We start from the raw sequence: 18904 nt of genomic DNA, 5'->3' as shown, positions 1-18904 counted from the left end.
CGTTCTCATGTGTGCTTCCTAATTTCAACCCCTCTATAGAGGAAAAACCGTCGAATAGTTTGATGCCAAATTGCCTTGCAGCTAGTCTTTTACACACATAAATTAGGTTTGGCGTTATGCACTCTCCATTTGGGCTAGTTTGAGAATCAACACTTGTTTTTCATGTGGCATGTACATTTGACATGCCTGTAATCTCCATAGCTTTCAATCTTTACATTCCGAGCTCCCTTTTCTTTCCTGATACCGAATCCAAACGCAAAAGCAGCTCTGCACCTTAGCCACAGTTCTGATTTTATCTTCACTCTTGAGCTTCGTTTACAGGCACCCTCTCTTATCCACAAGATCAGAAATCAGTTTCCTTGCTTCAATTCATAGTCACCAGATGAGAAATCAGTGTCCTTGCTTCAATTGTTAGTTCGAACTCGCAGACTGCAACCAATTTTGAGCTTCTTGCACAGTCAAATTCGGTTCAATCACCTGTTTATCCAGCTTCAGAATCCACAAGATCAGAAATCAGTGTCCTGCAAATCCCTGCCGGAGTTCTCCTTGCTTGATTCATCTTCACAGCAACGGACTTTGAGCTTCTTCTTCCTCTGGCACTTCCATTCAGGCATCTGTTATCCACAAGATCACAAATCAGTGCGCTTTCACACAGAGGAGTCTCATTTTTCTCTCCCTCTCAAGCGACGTGTTTGATACGGCTCTTCCTCTAGCCGCCTTCGCAGAGCTGTTTTTCGCCCTCCCCGAACCGATAAAGGACCACAACCATGTGGTGGAATCAAAAGTGAAAGGACTCAAGCTATTTGCTTCGAAATTTTCACGCATGGAATCCACTGCAAGCAGGTCGGAGGTGGGCGAAGGGGGAGTGGCGATGCTCACAAAGCCCACTGCTTCCCGTCCTAAGCTGGCTCTACCCCCTCGAAATCCAGCAGAAGTACTCCTCAGGACCTCGGAAGCCGCTACTCCGAGTCCTATGACCTTCGTGTCTAGCCTTTTTGCAGACCACGACCCTTATCCCGACTGCAAATCCTTCTCGCAGCTGCTCGCCGGAGCCATGGCGACTCCAGCCGGCCACTCCGGGGAAGAGTCGACCGAGGCCGGCGCCCAAACGGACTCTGCGAACCGCGACGGCGTTGCAGGCATGCCAACAGGGCGTAGCTTTTCGGAGAGGTTAGCTGCGCGAGGACCGGCAGGTTCTGGGTCGGGACGATCTAATACTGCCAGATTCAAAGCTATGACACCCTCTAGATTACCCATTCCTCGTTCTCCGTTGCTTACGATTCCACCCGGATTCAGCCCCACTACGCTCTTGGACTCGCCCGTTCTTCTTCCCACAGGACAGGTACTTAAGTGTCAATTTAGAGTCAAGCATGCTCAATTTCCTCGGTGTCTAAGTTTCATCGAGTCTCAATCGATTGTAACAGGTCCGGCTTTAGCTTCAACCAGCCATTTCTGAGTTCTGTTTTGGAGCTGTGTACCGCGTAAGAAGCGTCACTCGGCTTCAGTCATCGCATTTCAGATTTTGAGGTGGATATGCATTCGTTTCTTGCAGGCTGAGCCATCTCCCACAACAGGCTCGTTCCGCTTATCTCCAATCATCCATGAAACTGGATCGTCTTCTGTATCTGAGGCTTTAAGGGAAAGAAGTTCCGAACATGATGGAGTGTCAAGTTTTGTTTTCAAGCCTCACCCAACGTCTGCAAGAAACCCTCTTTCTCCTCTTGCTAGCATGGTAATTCTTCCTGCTCAACAGGAACGTGCGTTAACCGGAATGCGGTTTGCCACATCTTGTGGTTGCTCTTGAGAATTTAAAGAGGGGGTCATCGTACAGGCATTTTATCTGCGTGGTAGAGTTGGGGCCATAGTGATGGGAATGCTATTTTGATTTAAATGACAATGACAAAGTAGACTTCTGTGACATCTATGTCGTCTCTGGGAAGGTATAAAGAAGCATGTCGCTTTCTGCTTTTATGAAGTGATGCATAACATTGTTAGGAACGTGAGGAGCAACAAGGGCCCTGTTGGAATTTGTTGTCTGTGTTCATGTTTAGGTCAATTAACCAACCTTAGAAAATAGTTTGATGGATGAAGCTTATGTCTGTTCAATGAAATTCCTTTGTTTTGTCGTCATCAGCAGGCCCTGGCACAGCAAGCATCACGTGGATCATCTGTAGCCGAAACATGTCCTGATTCTGAACGTACATCAAGATTAACATCTGCTCCTTCGCTTAGTCAGCCTATGCTTGCTACATTGCAATCAGAAGGTTCTCTGGACCAATCACTTAGTGAGCCGTTAGAAAAAGTATCATCGCCTCAAGCATCAGTCCCAGGCCTCCCTCCACCTCATTTGGTTGAGAGACCCTCTGAAGATGGTTACAACTGGAGGAAATATGGGCAAAAGCAGGTGAAAGGTAGTGAATACCCTCGCAGTTACTACAAGTGTACGAGTCCTAATTGTCCAGTTAAGAAGAAGGTCGAGCGTTCATATGATGGACAGATAACTGAAATTGTGTACAAAGGAGAGCATGATCATCCAAAGCCTCAAGCTACTCGCAGATCAGCTATGAGCGGAGCCCATGCTACAGATGTAGCAGTACTTGAGAGAGCAGATTTTTCTAATGGGGTTAGAAAGGGTGATAGTGATAGGAGTTCAGCAGACCCATCATCGTCATCGAGGGGGCAGTTGGTTCCTTTCTCTGGTGGATTAGCTGGGACTCCCGAGCCATCTTTGGGCTCAACTAGTGATGATGAAGGTGAGGATGGCAATAGAGCTGAGGATGGTGAAGAGGAACCAGAGTCTAAGCGCAGGTAGTGTTTTGTACTATGCATAAAGAGATGATTCTGCTTTTGTTTGTTATTAGGACTATGCATTGACTTTTTGCTAAACGTGGCTCAGGAGGATCGAGAAGGCCAAGGAGACTATGGCAAATGCCCCACTCAGGACTATTCGGGAGCCTCGAGTTGTGGTACAGACGACAAGTGAAGTTGATATCCTTGACGATGGTTACAGATGGCGTAAATATGGCCAGAAAGTGGTTAAGGGAAATCCCCATCCTCGGTTTGAATCTGTAACCTTAATCCAGTCTGCATTCTTGCAATTTGTAGATATACGTGCATGACAGCGTGAGGGTTTCATTTTAAGTTACAATTGTTAAGACAAATACCTTTGGGGTGACAGTTGCAAGTACTCACTGCAACTTGCAAGTGTTAGCTATGTACACTGTACAGAAGTATGCTGGTAAAAAACATGCTTTTTTTTGACAGTAATTATACTTGATTGTATAATTTTATGATCTGAAGGGCCACACAAGACCTATGAGCTACGTTTCCCATGAAAGTTTTACTTTGAAATTTGTATGTGAAACTGAATTGAACTAGTATTGCCATTTCAAGTATTTGTAGGCCTCGGGGCTCATGACCATGATAGGAAGAACCTCTCACGTGCAACAAATCCTCATTTAGGAAGTATTATAGCATAAATTGCTGCTTGGAGGTGTACTTACCTTGAGACAGGCAGCTACTGGCTGTATCCTTGAACTCCATGTCCTAATTATGAGTATTGCACAAGGTACACCTTAACTCTCTCCAGCAATGGCCGGGGCATGGCTCATTTACTTCTGTATTCGTTGTTTGTACTGTAGACTGTGTTTGGTTTTTCGTGGATGATAAGAACAATCTACTAATCTTTCTCCTTCGTGGACCCTCCTGCTTCTCAGCTTTAGTCTCAGCTCTAGCCTTTAACCTTCATTTCAGCTGTGTGAAAGTCCCCGACAGCTACTCTTCCGAAGCATCTTTCGTAGGTTGCACCCTGTGGGCATTAGCAAAGATCCGTGGCGGCAATTTGCAGGTAAAAACTTTGTGCGCACAGGGAGGTTGAGCCCTCTAGCCATGTGCAGCTAGGTTACAGCTTATCTTCTAAGGGAAGGTTATGTCGGAGCTTGAGAGAGCAGTCAGATTTGAGCTGCTAACAAGAGCAAGAGCAAGGGATGCTTACGCACTTGAACGGCTTGCAGTCTGAAGTGAGCAACATGCCCATGCCCTTTCTTAAGCAAGAAAAAGGGCTGGATTTGCTCAACAACTAATATGCTGGGGAATGCTCGATGGAGGGGAGGCTGATGCAATCTTGTGAAGACTTAGTTAATGAGAGAGAGAGGGAGAGAGGGAAGGAGGGAGAGAGAATGCAGGGTGAGCAGGAAGGAGGAGAGCTGAGTAGATTAGGGAGTGAAGATGTCCCATCAAATCCTGAGGTATGATGAGTGAATTTATATAGTCCACATACATCCTTTTCTCCACCCCTAGCCAAATTAGCCCAACGCCTGCCAACCTGGCCCCCTCTTGTCCTTTATTACACAATATAGGATAGCTGCACAGAGATCCAACAAGCAATGGGGCTGCTGAATAAGGTTAATGCTGGGGAATGCATGGAAGGAAACTAAAAATGAACTATAACAAGCTGCCCCCTCAAGGTGCATACCCTGGTTCACACGGTAAAGGTCTATACCGCCGTATGAACAACTACGCAAGAATAAAGGCCTATACGAAATGATCTTGGAGCAATCAACAGCTGTTTCATGTGAAGAATGTGAAGAAAGGCCACAGCCAAAAACCTCGTTGCAATGGAAGTGTTGGCATTAGGGTACAACGTCAGTAAGGTTGCAGGCGGTGCATGCAAGAATATTGCAACGAGGATTTCTGAGGCAAAATTCCACTCCTTTGACCTCATCGGTGCAAATTGCAGCTGAAAGTTACCATCTTGGGGGTTTTACTTGGCAGCATTTCAGACTGATGACGACATTAGTGTTGCTTTGCTTGCTAAGTATGTCTTCCTTTTGTTTTTCATAAAAGTTTTTGTTTACCTCTTTTTTTCTTCTCTTTCATTTTCTCTTTTATTTTCTGTGTAGATTTTTTATCTTTAGAACAACAAAAAAATCTAAATTTGTATGATTGGACTTTATTCTAGTCTTACAAAGACATATATATATATATAAACAATGCGATGCTTAAGTCGATGCCTTGGTACATCAATGTTCTAATAACAATGTTAAATTGTTTTTGGAGCAGAAAACATTGAGTACAAGCCAAGCAATAATGCAGGGCAGCTTCGAGATGGACTGACCACCATGAATTTCTGCACAAAAAAATTGCAAAATTGGAATGCACAGAGATGGATATAACAATAGTCAACTTATGATTAGACTAAGCATGCTCATTTTTTGACAGTCAATGAAAACTTTGAGGACAGTTTTTGAGGAAGAGGTGAGTATTGAACAATATACAGTCTCCATAAATGTACTTAATCTAGAGGACCAAATAGATAAAAGCAAAGGCTGTCTGCATATGATGCAGGGAGCGACAGTTTTGGTCTTGGCAATGTTGGGGTAAAGGCACATTGCCACCCCTTTATTAAAGATATGACACCTATGACTGTCTTAAGACAGTCATAGGGTGAAAAACCTAATCCTAATAAAACCTATGAGTTTGTGGTGTGGCTCATCACTTCACACCCTCTCCCCGTTGTACTTCTCCCTCTTTCTTTCCCTCTCAACTGGTATCAGAGCCTTCATCTCTCCCTCTCCCTCTCCACTCCTGCCTACCTCACTCTACCCCTACCTATCCCCTCGGGCCTCGTGCCCTCAGCAGCGTGGGTATCGCGGGCAGAGAGGCGGTGCGCAGGTGCACGCGCAGGCAGCGCGGGCTGCAGCGGGGCAGCCTCAGGGCATCGAGCAGGGCGGCGTGCAGGTGCACGCATGCAGCGCGGGGGAAGCTCGTGTACGTACGTACGGCCGTCCGTACCGCCGTACGGACACCGTACATGCGCCCGTACTGTACGGACGCTGCCGTACGGACTGCGTCAGGAGAAGGAGCATTTCGAAATTTTTTTTTGGGATCTGTACCCTGCACAGGTACAGCAGGCACAGCAAGTACACAGGTACAGCCGGTACAGCAGGTACAGCAGGCATTTTTCTTTTGGGGGAAGAAGAAAAAGAGAGAGCACTCTGCTCTACATTCCCGCTTGTTCAGTTCTCAAAACTGTGTGTTGAAGGTACAGCAAGTACTCTCTTGTCCCTCGTGCTTGAGGTGACTAGTACCACAGTGTGTGGTGGTTGCACAGTTATCTTGTTTCGGGAAGGTAATGCCTTGATTTTGCAGAGGGCTTTTATGCTTTTGCTGAGTGCAAATCTCAGCTTTTGGGTGACATTTTCAAAGGGCTTTTGCCTGGAAGTTTATGCAGTGTATGCCTTGAGGCATTGTGGAGCCAGGGAGCTCACATTGGTCTTGTTTCCGCAGTGTATTCAGTGACATTTCTGCAGGTCACATTTTGTGTACGACACCTTGAAAAATCTCAGTTGAGCCACGCTTGGCCAGGGCGCATCGAGTTTACTCGGTCCCTAACTGTCCATCGTTGACAGTGCTCAAAAGATTTTCTCTTCAGTGTTTGTACGTTGGGATCTGTGTTGTTATTGTGTACACAGGGCTGTTTATGCATTGCATTGTCAGGTGAAAGTGCCAGGAGAGCGCTGTATTTTGTATGCTACCTCAGTGTTGAGGTGTTTTTCACTTGGTACAGGTGTCAAATCAAGGGGCTTTTGCCCAGATTTTGCTTGAGAGCACTTGAGTTACTGTTTGAGACCTTCAGATGCCTTTTATCCCCTTGTCAGAAGAGTGATTGCTTGGGATTTGTCCCATTTTCTGCTGCAGGTTTGTGACAGGCTGAAGTGTCTGGAGCCTTTTTTTTTAGTGAACAAAACAGTGTATGACAAGTGGTTTATGCATATAAAATCAGTGCAATACGTCATCTGAGGTGGGAGAAGTGTCCAGGACAGCAGTGTTTTGTGCTTCGTCAAGCTGATGATGCACTGATAAAGCACTTGTGGAACAGCTGCAGCATTCTGAAATTACTGTTTTATGCCTATTTGAGCACGGTACAATGTGTCAGAAGGTACAGTAACTGGAGGGAAATTTTCTGTTTTGCTGCAGATTTTTTTTTGACAGTAAAAACAGCACTATTGTGAGTGCTCCTGGCTCTTGATAGAGCAGGTTTTTTCTGAGAAATCAGAATTTTATTCAGTCATTTTTTGACTTACAGGGAGTCAGGTACTTTCCTTATCTGATATGGCATCAGGGGGAAGTGAATCATCAATTCTGAACATAAAGAAATTGGAAGGGGCACACAATTATGCATTATGGGCAGAACAGTGTTTGAATGTACTTCTGCTGAAGAAGATTTCTAAGCCCATAAGGGTGAAGGGTGTCAAGCCATCTGGGATGTCAGATGATGAGTGGGAGGAGCTAGATTTGTCCGCGAGGGCTGCTATCATGCTTACTCTCAGTGATTCTCTTGTGTTCAATGTTCAGGCTGAAAAGACTTCTTATGGCCTATGGCAGAGGCTAGAAGAGTTGTATGCCCAAAAGAGCTCAGCCAGTAAGGTTTATTGGTTGAAGAAGCTTGTTGACCTTCGCATGAAGGAAGGTACAGCTATGACCTCACACTTGAGTGAGTTCAATGCCATCTTTACACAGCTTATTGCACAGGGATTGAACCTTGATGAGGAGTTCAAGGCTACTTTCTTGTTGTGTACCCTCCCTGAGAGTTGGGACACTTTCAAGACCACTCTGTGAAATTCAAATGTCACTCTTATGTATGCTGATGTGGAGAGCTCTCTTCTCATGGAGGAGATGAGCAGGAAGAATAATGCGGGCAGCAAGTCTTCAAATGCTTTGCAGGTACAGGAAAGAGGCAGGACTCAGCAGAAGGGGAGATCTGCTAGTAAGTCCAAATCCCGCAGTCAGTCCCGTGGCAAAAAGGATATTGAATGCTTTTATTGTGGCAAGAAGGGACATGTGAAGTCTAAGTGCTTCAAGTTTATACGGGATCAGAAAGCCAAGAAGGCTGAGGCAAAGGATGCAGGCAGTGGAAGCAAAGGCAAAGGCAAGGCCAAGGCAGATGACTTGGATGCAGTGAATGTTGCAGCAGAAGACAGTGAAAGTGACAGGCATGATGTTTTATGCTCTTCTGTTGTAATTGCACATACTTTGGTTATTGATGGCCATGACATGTACACCTGGCTCTTGGATTCAGGTGCTTCTTTTCATGTTACTCTTCATAGGGAGTGGTTTACTTCCTACACAGGTACTCATGGAGTTGTTCACCTTGGGAACAACTATGCATGTCAGATTGCAGGGATTGGCAGTATACAGATAGTATTCCCTGATGGACGCATATTTATGCTTGATGGTGTTCGCCATGTGCCGCAAATCAAGAAAAATCTGATTAGCACTGGCTTGTTGGATGACAGTGGTTACCACACCACATTTGGGGATTCCAAATGGGTGATTACTGATGGCCAGGTTGTATTGGCTGAGGGTTATAAGAGTGATACCTTGTACCCTCTTTATGTTTCCAGTGTTGGTAATCATGTTGTTGCCATAACCGAGCTGCCAAAGGTTTCATTGTGGCATAGCCGGTTGGGACACATGTCCGTCAAAGGAATGCAAGAACTGTCACGATTGGGTTATCTGCCGTCTCTTTCATTTTCAGATTTGCCTACTTGTGATCATTGCATATTTGGCAAGCATTCTATGACTCCTCATAAGAGGAGAATTCACGAAATGATGAGGATTGCAAAAGTATTACCTCGTACACATGGCAGATACCACGAGAGCAATGGCATATCATGGGTGTGCTAGAAATGCAAGGATAAATCTTTGGGACACGTGTACAACAATAATAAAAGATCCCGTGCATTAACACTTGCAAAAGCAAGTTAAAGTGAAAGTGGAGATTGAACAAACCCATGAGGGTGATGTCCTCGTTATTAATCGTAGCTCATCATGGTTGACTACCAGCAACATGTAGATATTGATATACTATGATATACTATGAAATGGCAATTCATCATGAATATGTGAAAAAGTTATTTGAGCAGCAGCTGCAGATGTAACAAGCTTTGAGATTTAGCTGTTATCAGGGCGATCCTGATGATGAGTTTGGGGGCCACTAATTTTGGCACATTTATAATCAGGGTATTATGCCTCTTTTATTGCATGCTGTTTTCCCAGCCTATCAAACTTTGGGCCCTCATAAAGTTGATATAGTTAATGGGACCCAAGAAGATGGGTTTCCTTGCACCAGTGCCAGGCACAGGTGACAGTGACACCTGGCTGCACTGGCACGTATTTGCAGCTTCCAGAAGCAGTTTCAGTGCCTTTTGAGGGCCTTCCAGCTGCCCCTTGATTAGGTTGCTGGAAGGCCCTCAAAAGGCACAGAAACTGTAGCTGCTCATAGAAACGTAAGGTTGATGATGAAAATTTTTGACCACGGACTTAATGAGCAGAGGTTTTCAGTTGTCAATGCAGTAGCGACAGATGAACATTTTAAGAGCTTAGAAGCGCTTATCCTTACTGAAGGTCTCATCAGCCCAAACAATGAAGATGAAGAGCTTACAATGGCAGAAATGGGGGACTATAGACATATGCTTTTGGCAGGGAGAGGTAAAGAATGTTCCCTAGGTTAGTAGTGTTAAGTTATGTGAAGATTTTGTAACTAAAGCTTGATCAAACGGATTGAGGGATTCGACGAACATTGGGCTCCCTCCTTTCAAATTCCTATTTTAAGAGTGAAGCGTGGCCTTCTGTGTACTCCAGGTCTAGGGCTCAACATGCTGTTGTTTGAGAGAGACTACTGAGCAATGAAGGGCCAACAAACAACAATGCGAAGCCATAACAAATCTTAGAATGCTGCATAGATAAGAACATAAAACAAGCAGACCACCAAAAGCAACATGACAACAGAAGCAAGCAAGAGCAAAGAGCAGCAGGTAAAGATAAAAGCATCATCGAAGCAAAGCAAGGAAAGACGAAGGAAAGGATGCAAAGAAGGAAAAAGATGAAGCCAGCCAAAGAAATATCAATGAAGGCAAGAGGGAAGATCCACCACCGTCGGTCGAAGGTCGAAGAGGCCCTTGCATTTGCGAGACCAAATGAAGGCCGACAACAAGGAAGCTTCGAGGGGTACAGCCTCAATTGAAGAGAAAGAGAGGCCGAGCAAGCAGGAAGTGGCACTTGCCTGTGCAAGACCAAAAGAAGACCGACAACAAGGAAGCTTCGAGGGATGCAGCCAGAAACAAATAGCCATAAACCAAATGAAGCATGCCATTGCATGCATGAGATCAAGAGAAGGCTGGCCGCAAGGATGTTAACAGGAGGGGATTTCACGACCCATGTTCATGGGAAAAATGTTGACATTGAAGGATGAATACTGAAAGACGTTGGAGGACAAATGAGTGGCCAAACACGTAGGGGACCGAAGGACAAAGGGAAACCATGAAACTCGGAAGCACCGACAATGCATACCATTGTATGTGCGAGACCAAAAGAAGGCCGGCAACAAGGATGCTCACGAAAGGTGACTTTAGGATCGCATGTTCATGGGAGTACCAAAGATGTCCATGAGGACATGGACAATTTCAAAGTGAGGAAGGATGAATGTTAACCTGAAGGCATTGTTAGGTTGAAGATACACAGAATGGCCAAAAAGTGACCATTGGGTCTTGCAGAAGAGGCATAAATACTTACACATGTGGGTGGAGTAGTTAAGGTTACATGGGAAACATGAGAGTGGGTGGTTGAGTGAGTTAACACGGGGGATGGTAGCATGGAAAGCATGAGTAGTAGTTTGAAAGGGTGTGGCCCTCTCATTGTAAGCGCTCTCTTTAGCCGATGTCTCCATTGCTCTTTGTTCTTCCACTTGTCTCTCTAGGAATGCCTATCCACGAACAACATACTCGTAAGTCCTTGTCACAGGGCAATGCATTGCTCCTCATCCTTGTTTGCATACACCAGTAGCAGCTTATTGAATATGAGGGTTTATGGAAATTGGGTTATCAGGTTTTCCAGGATGTCACAATGAGGATAAATTTGGGAATTGTGGCTGGAATGGAAAAGTTGGTTTTGAGCAGATCTGTAAAAGAACTACCTAGATTTGAAGAAGCCAATTGGAGGAAGATTATAGCGGGAAAACATACATGGTGTGGTACTTGCGTGGTCATGTTTGGTGAAAGGGAGTATAGGTATGCAGAATTGTGTTTCAAAACTGGGTGCAGCATATTGCAAATGGTAGTATATGTGATGGATTGCAACAGCTGTCGAATGGCATGTTAACCTTCCAGAGTTTCAAAAAGAAGATTGGGGTCCTAATGTGTTGGAAGAATGGGTCGTAAGCCAACACATACGTTTGGACAACTATGCCCAGACTTTGAGAAAGATATGCAAGCCTATGCTCAAAGGCCTCACGGAGGGAGGAATTATACATTCAAGGGTTGAAGCCCTGAGAACTCGACATCCTTGGAATGTTAAGGAAGCATGAAAAATTGTGGAGCCCTAAGAGCCGAATATGGCAGCTATAATGACGCTGATTTTCAGTTCCTAACCTGTTAGGCACAATGTTATACAAAGACAGCTCATTGAAGCTGCCATGGGGGATACATGGAGAATAATCAGTGCTTCCAACATAGGAAAATTGGAGCAAGGCTAAAAAGCATATCACTTTTCCTGTTGTTGTTGTTGTTTTTGTTCTCTCTCTCTCTCTCTCTCTCTCTCTCTCTCTCTCTCGGTTGTGTTGTGGTGGAAATCTAACCTAATTTAACACACACACACTCTCTCTCTCCACATTTTTTGTTTTGAAAATTGTGTCTTCTTTGGGAATGTTCCTAGATTCATCTAGGTGAAACTTTTATTGTATTCATTTTTATTACCATGAAAATCATGAAGAAGTTTATGTACTTTTTAAGAAGTTATGGTGATGTTGTAAAGTTGTTTTCAGTGACATTCCTTTATCATCATTTTGATGTGGCAGGGCTACTTGGGCTTTAACAATTTTACTGATGTGTTGTATGTGCATACCGGTTCTGCTCTCCAATAGGTGCAGTAACTGGATCACAGGGGTGAAAAGGGAGGTAAGGGAGGGAGATGCAGTAAATGGGGAAGTGGAGTCCCTTGTCATATATTTATGTCATTCATTCAATAAAGGCCCACCAAAGCTTTAAAACACCCAAATTTAATCTAATTTCCTAACTAATCCTTAAATTACCACTAAACCAAAGTGCATGTTCAAAGTTGGCTCATTTTGCCATTGACCTAAAAGAGTCACCATCCCTTAGCACTTAGCAGGGCTGTGTCTATCCTAGTGAGCAGCATGTATGGGTGTATCGATGCGTGTGCACATGTGCACTCACATGCATGTTGCATGTGGTGCCTGCCTGCACGTGCACGCACGCATGTGCGCACACACACACATGCATGCATGCATAGATGAGAGAGAGAGAGAGAGAGAGAGAGAGAGAGAGAGAGAGAGAGAGAGAGAGAGAGAGAGAGAGAATATTTATGTTCTTACAAATTTGATATTGCGACATGCAGAAGCTACTACAAGTGTACAAATTTGGGTTGCTCAGTTAGGAAGCATGTTGAGAGATCTTCCACAGATTCAAGGGCTGTCATAACTACATACGAGGGGAAGCATAATCATGATGTGCCTGCAGCAAGGAATAGTAATCATGATGCAAGTGGAACTGCTACTTCCTCTGGTTTACCTGCACCTGGAATGGCTCCTGCTGGACTTAACTTGTCTGCTGCTAGCACTCTTACAAAGCCTTCCCCTTCTCTTCAGGAGCAATTATTTGGTAAGCTTTTCGAAGATAGATTCAAAGCAGAGGAGAACATGGTGGAATTTGGTAGTGGAAGTGTAAAGAGTGGTATATCAGCCTCTCACCAGAACAGAGATCAGGGAGGCACGTATAACTCTGCACAGTCTGCAAGGAGCTTGATGGGCTCAGTTTTGGGCCCCCCCAAGGATTCTGAATTGTATGGGCATAGTGTGGGTTTGAGGCCAAAAGAGGAGCCAAGGGATGTTCAACCTCTTGGGAGCTCATTGCAACCTGTCTACCCTTCAAGTTCATCTTCTTTTGCAGCATAAAGGTTGTTATCAGGACCATGATCATTTTTCTTATGGTAAGGATAAGGAGAAATGATTGGAGCACTGGGAGATGCTTGCTCTGCTACAGGAAATTTATCAAAAACTGCAGTCATTATCCTGCTCTCTTGCTAGTTCATGTAGATTAGTCAAAGTGGAGGATGGACTGCTTTATCCAAGTTTTTAGGTAGGCGATGTTTGCCTACTTGGTACAGAATTCATGTACACAGTGGACCTTACCTGTCCTTATGATAGTTGAAGTGAAATGGTGGTAAGTGACTCTGCATATGTACATTATTTATTCAATCTTGTGTAGTTGCATCCTGTGACAGATCTGCCATACATAGGTGAGTTGTTCGCTTGCTCTGCCCTTTCTATGGGCTCTGGTAATAAAGATGCCTGAGTAGTTTTGGGTAACTTTTGTCAGGGAAGATTATCTTAATTTCTCCCTAATGCGACTGGGATCTCACTTTGTTTCAATGTGGTATAGAGCTTAAATTGTTTCATTGCCTTTCATGAGATATATTGTTCCTTTTATTATCTCGTCATTGTACTGAGAAAATCATTCCCGTTTAGCCATGCCTTCTGTGTTACTGTCATTAGTCATATGAATTTGGTTTTGCCATATTGAGGTGTCTTTGATGCCAATCTTGGTTGGAGTTGAGTTTGATTGTTGACCCTTATATTCTAGTGTTGTGTACATCTGCTACTCTGTGCATTAGTGACCACAAATGATATGTTGCAAGTTTTCAGATGTGTTCCAGTAAAGAGGTACGGGGGAGTCTGTCATTCTTACTCTTCTCATGATTTGAGGTCTTTTGGAGGCCATTTACAATTGCAGATGGGCACCTCATCTCCTGAAAAATCACATTTAAAGCAAAAAGTATGCTGATATTGATGACCTGCAGAGCCAAATGCGTGATATGTTGTTCAAAGTCGGGGCAAGTCCTGGCTATGCCCCGTCTGGTAGCATAATTAAAATTACCCTCAACAAGTTTGGTATGCAAGAAATAGCCACATGCATATTGTGAAAGTAATGATATGGCCTGGTTGAAAATTGGTTTGTAACCTAGTCAAGAGGGCCTCTTCGATTTGTAATTTTAGTTAATCTTGAAAACATGTATTTGTTCACGTGTGAGCGCCGAAACGAGGAGAGCTCAGGAGGTTGATACCTCAACATGCATATGGGTAGATGGACCTGTAGGGGAAGGAGTAAGGCTGCCATGTGGGCAGCAACATGGCTGCCACATGGGCAGCACCTAGATCTACTGTTAGTTCAAAACATGAAGGTACCTGGGCTGTTCCCTTAGTAGGTACAGCAGGTACACATGAGCTGAAGAAGTATGCAGCATCATTAAGAAAAAAGGGCTATGTGACTGTACAGCAGATCGGGAGCAGCAGAAGCAAATGCAGGCCGGAAGGTCTGCAGCAGGCTGCGCAGGAAAAGAAGGCCTATTTACAGGCAAGGCCAGTTACCCGAATGGGGGGTTCACACTTGCGGTGGCACCGAATACATAAGGTGGAGAGAAGAGCTCTCCATGAGAAATCTAGTGGGTGTAAGTGCCACACACAAAAAAGCCGGCTGTCAAAGGAGGGATATCTTTTTTCAGAGTTTTGAGGGAATCTCCTTTCTTCTCTGATTTTCCTTCAGGGTTGAGGTGGCATTTTCAGCGTCCACTTTGGATTTTTGTTAGCTCTTTTTGAGCTGGTTTATTCTTTCATGCATGTCATGATGTACTTCTGCACTTGAGCCTGCTCTTGCGGTTTTCATTCATACTTATTGAAGTAATCTTTTTGGGTAAAAGAATAACAAACAAACAAAAGACAATTGGAACCCAAACACAGAAGTGAAAACATTTGTACTAGTAGACATTTTGTGACCTTACAGCCTCTCTCTCTCTTCCCCTCCTCTTCAAGCCAACTCATATATCAAATTAGTTTCCTTTTCTTGATGTGCGTGTTAGGGGGCGGAATCCAAAGTTTAGTATGGGTAAGGCAGTGGACAACAATTACGTGATCATTAGTTTGTAGAAAGAAACAAGGAACCTAGGAAGGAGTTACACACAAGAGTGGATACGACGTTGCAATGCAGCAATCTAGGCTGTACAATGCCAAACAGTTGTTACCTTGGGTGAAGGCTTCCATTTGGAATGTTGTCTCATATGTGTTTGGGGACTTGTTGGGGGAGGGGGCGGTGGGATAGGTGGAGTCCAAAGTTTAGTATGGGTCAGGTAGTAGACATCAATTATTTATGATTAGTAGAAACTATGTTGCAATGCAACAAAAGCAGGTTTTTGTTGTCTCAACCAATCTTGAGGGACACAATTTGAAGCGCAGGATGCAGAGGTATTGTTTCCTCGACATGAATCCCACAAACACCTCGAAGTTGACCATAGATAGAAAGAGCATGGTACGCAAGTGATGCATCCAAGGGTTAGTCCTTTATTTTTTTGGTTTCACTTGCATCCAAGGGTTAGTCCTTTATTTTTTTGGTTTGACACGTGGGAAGCCAAAGAGAGAGCTTCTACGACAAAGGCTACATAAAAAGTCATATTGTATTTACATGAATGAGGGCTTGATAAAGAGGTAGTTTGACACAAAATGAATACATGATGCACACATGCAAGATGAAGACGGATGTGTAGGATCAATAGGCAAGGAGAGAGTGTAGGTTGCAAAGAGTCGATAGAGTCTGTCACGTCAAAACCTAGATAATGAAAAAATCTAAGTACAAGGTACTTGTACCTAGACCTAGGACTAAGTGTCCCAAGTGTCACATAGGACTAAGTGTCCTATGTGGCCTAAAAGACACTAACACTACAAGTGCCTACACTTATGCCTACAAGGCACATACCATGGCCTATAGGGCATCACTAGAACCACCAGAAGATGGCCTACAAACCCCCCTCCATGGGATGGGCTGAAGTACTCTGGAAATGTCTCAGAATACCTGGTATTTTTTGGTCATGGTGGCACATGTTCATCCAAAAGGATATAGCCACCTATGAATGTACAAGGGATGTCAGATCATGTAACAAAGGGAACCAAGTGTAAAGCCTGTCGAAAGACTTCGAACTTTGGATGAGGAAGTGTCTTTGTAAACGTATATGCTATGTTGTCCTCTGTGGGAAGATAGGACAACTCTATGTCTCTTGCTGACAACCGCTCCCGAACATAATGATAGTGAACTTCAATATGCTTGGTACGCGCATGACACACTGGGTTACGCGCAATGGCCAAAGCACTCTGGCTGTCAGTGTAGACAATAGTGGAGGATGTCTGGCAAATACCAAGATCTGTAAGTAATTGTCGAAGCCAAACACACTCTACTGTAGCTGTGAAAGCTGCCCTGTACTCAGCCTCACAGCTAGACGTGGCAAATGTTGGTTGCTTCTTGCTGAACCAAGAGATACATGAATTGCCAAGCAAAAAACAATTGCCAGTATGTGACACTCTGGTGTCGGAACATCCTGCCCAGTCAATATCCATGTCAGCATGCATGGTAAGTGAACCCTGATCACCATAGAAGAGGGCTAAATCCTGAGTGCCTCTGAGATATCTGAAGACTCTCTTCACTGCCTGCCAATGCTGTGAACTGGGCATGTGCATGAATCTGCTGAGCTGAGATACTGGATACTGCAAGTCAGGTCTGGTGTGACATAAATAAATAAGGCATCCAATAGCCTGCTGATAAAGAGTGATATCACATGGTGGGCTCCCATCATGAGCTGAAAATTTGAAGCCAGGGTCCACTGGAGTAGAGATTGGCTTGCAATCCTCAAACTGAAAACGATCAAGGATGCCTCAAGCATAAACATTGTCCAATGGCATATGCATCAATAATATCTCATCCAAGAGAGCATAGCACTTGGACTGAGATATCATGATACCCCCCTCAACATGAGCAAACTGAATACCCAAATAATAATGGAGCCATCCCATGTCTGACATGTCAAAAATCTGCTGCAAATCAGCCTTGAAAGCTGCCATTTGCTGAGTATCTAGGCCCGTGATGAGCATATCATCCATATATAAAATCAGCACTAAAAAATCAAATCCACTCCCATGGACATAAAGAGTGGGTTCTGTGGGACTATTCTGAAAACCAAGGGATAGTAAGTGTGCATGAATTTTGGCATACCATGCCCTGGGTGCATGCTTCAAACCATGAAGGGCTTTTCTAAGCTGACATACCTTATTTTTAGAATTAACAACCTCAAAGCCAGGAGGTTGTGTGGCATAGACTTCTTCCTACAGATCCCCATGAAGAAAAGCGGTCTTGATGTCAAGTTGGTGCATATGCCAATGATGATGGGCTGCAATGGCAATGACACATCTAATGGTAGTAATCCTGGATGTGGGAGCAAATGTCTCCTCGAAGTCAATGCCTTGTTGTTGGGCATACCCTTTTGCAACAAGATGGGCTTTGTATCGATCTATGCTGCCATCAGATTTCCTTTTTAATTTGTAGACCCACCGCGTTCCAATGGCATGCTTGCCAGGAGGGAGATCTACTAATTCCCATGTGTCATTTTTGGCAATAGATTGTAACTCAGCTTTCATTGCATCCATCCACTCTTTGCTGTCAAAAGCATCTTTATGGCACAGAGGCTCTTCATTGCAAGCTGTAGCAAGGAGTGCAAACTCAAGAAAGTGACCATGCTGTTTGTTCCCTGATCTTGTCAGGGCAGCAAAAGGTTGATCTTGTTTGCTGTCCCTCAATGTATCAAGAAGCCATCTGGGAACTTGCCTTTGCTGTCTATTGACAACTCTTTCTTCAATGACTGCATCATGAGTAGTGGGATCATTTTGTGCCGGAAGAGAAACCTGCAAATTAGCATGAGGTTGTGGCTGATTATTGCTTAGTGGAGGGCCTACAGGAGGCTCATGTTGCTGGGCAAAATCTTCTTCTGATGATGGAAGAGGTATCCAAGATTCAAAGGCATCAAACATGTCAACATCTGGCTTTGCTTTGCAGTCCACAAGAGGAGAAGCTGAATGTTCAGCAAAGATCACATCTCTACTGACAATAATCTTCCCAGTATTTGGTTGATATAACCAATACCCTCTGCTCTCCTAGTTGTAACCAATAAATATGCATTTGATTGCCTTGTCATCAAGCTTATGTCTCAACTGAGATGGTACATGAACATATGCAAGAGACCCAAAAACTCTCATGTGTGAAAGTGAAGGCTTCCTGCCTTTTCATGCTTCATAAGGTGTAGTAGTCTTCAATGCCCTTGTAGGTGATCTATTCAGCACATAGTTGGCACACATTACTGCATCAAGCCAAAATTTATTGGGCAAAGACTTGGCCTTAAGCATGCATCTGGCCATCTCCATTGTGGACCTGTTTTTCCTTTCAGAAACAGGATTCTGCTGAGGAGTGTAAGGAGTAATGCATGAGTGAATAATGCCCTGTGAAGACAGAAATGCATCAAACTCCTTTGACATATACTCTCCCCCCCTATCTGTGTTGAGGGTGACAAGCTTGCATCTTGATTCATTCTCAACCATATTCAGCATTCTCTGAAAGCATAAGAAGACTTCAGATTTGGCCTTTAAAGGATATACCCAGCAATATCTTGTGAAATCATCAGTGAGAGTCATGAAATACTTATACCCCCCAATGGCATTTGTCCTCATTGGGCCAAAGACATCACTGTGTACTAGCTGCAATTTCCTTTGTGAGAGTTTTGGACAATTCTTTTGACAAGGAAATCGATGCATCTTACCCAGCAGACAACCCTCACACACATGTTTGGAAACTGTGTGAGTCTAAGGTACATCATTTGCCATCTACTGTGAATGTAGCTTTGCAAGAGCTCTATAATTGAGATGGATGCCAGAGATGACTTTCAGCAAGCTGTGAATTTGAAATAGCCAATGCTTCAATAGAAAGTGCAGCTGAATGATGATCAAGGTGATAAAGCCCTT

At 44.1% G+C, this 18904-nt stretch overlaps 1 protein-coding gene across 1 annotated transcript; it reads left to right on the top strand.

Annotated features, from left to right (window-relative positions):
* The first annotated feature begins 196 nt into the window (after window positions 1-196).
* On the top strand, window positions 197-13309 carry LOC147899076 (putative WRKY transcription factor 3). The gene is made up of 5 exons (XM_087378067.1): window positions 197-1342; window positions 1553-1732; window positions 2135-2808; window positions 2897-3058; window positions 12415-13309. The coding sequence occupies exons 1-5, from the start codon at window positions 824-826 to the stop codon at window positions 12968-12970; spliced, it is 2091 nt and encodes a 696-aa protein (XP_087234193.1). The 5' UTR covers window positions 197-823; the 3' UTR covers window positions 12971-13309.
* The last annotated feature ends 5595 nt before the right edge of the window (window positions 13310-18904 follow it).

This window comes from Dipteris shenzhenensis, chromosome 8 (genome assembly GCF_047967505.1).
Source record: "Dipteris shenzhenensis isolate YYH24624 ecotype China chromosome 8, Dip_SZ_1.0, whole genome shotgun sequence".
Taxonomy (NCBI): Eukaryota; Viridiplantae; Streptophyta; class Polypodiopsida; order Gleicheniales; family Dipteridaceae; genus Dipteris; species Dipteris shenzhenensis.
The sequence above is the reverse complement of the archived record's forward strand: the minus strand, read 5'-3'. Positions and strand labels throughout refer to the sequence as shown.

Bases quoted from the DNA above. Each gene is read 5' to 3' on its own strand.
- LOC147899076 (XM_087378067.1), top strand. From the start codon at position 824: ATGGAATCCACTGCAAGCAGGTCGGAGGTGGGCGAAGGGGGAGTGGCG. The intron at 2,809-2,896 runs GTAGTGTTTTGT...AACGTGGCTCAG, and splicing joins GAACCAGAGTCTAAGCGCAG to GAGGATCGAGAAGGCCAAGG. The intron at 3,059-12,414 runs GTTTGAATCTGT...TGCGACATGCAG, and splicing joins AAGGGAAATCCCCATCCTCG to AAGCTACTACAAGTGTACAA.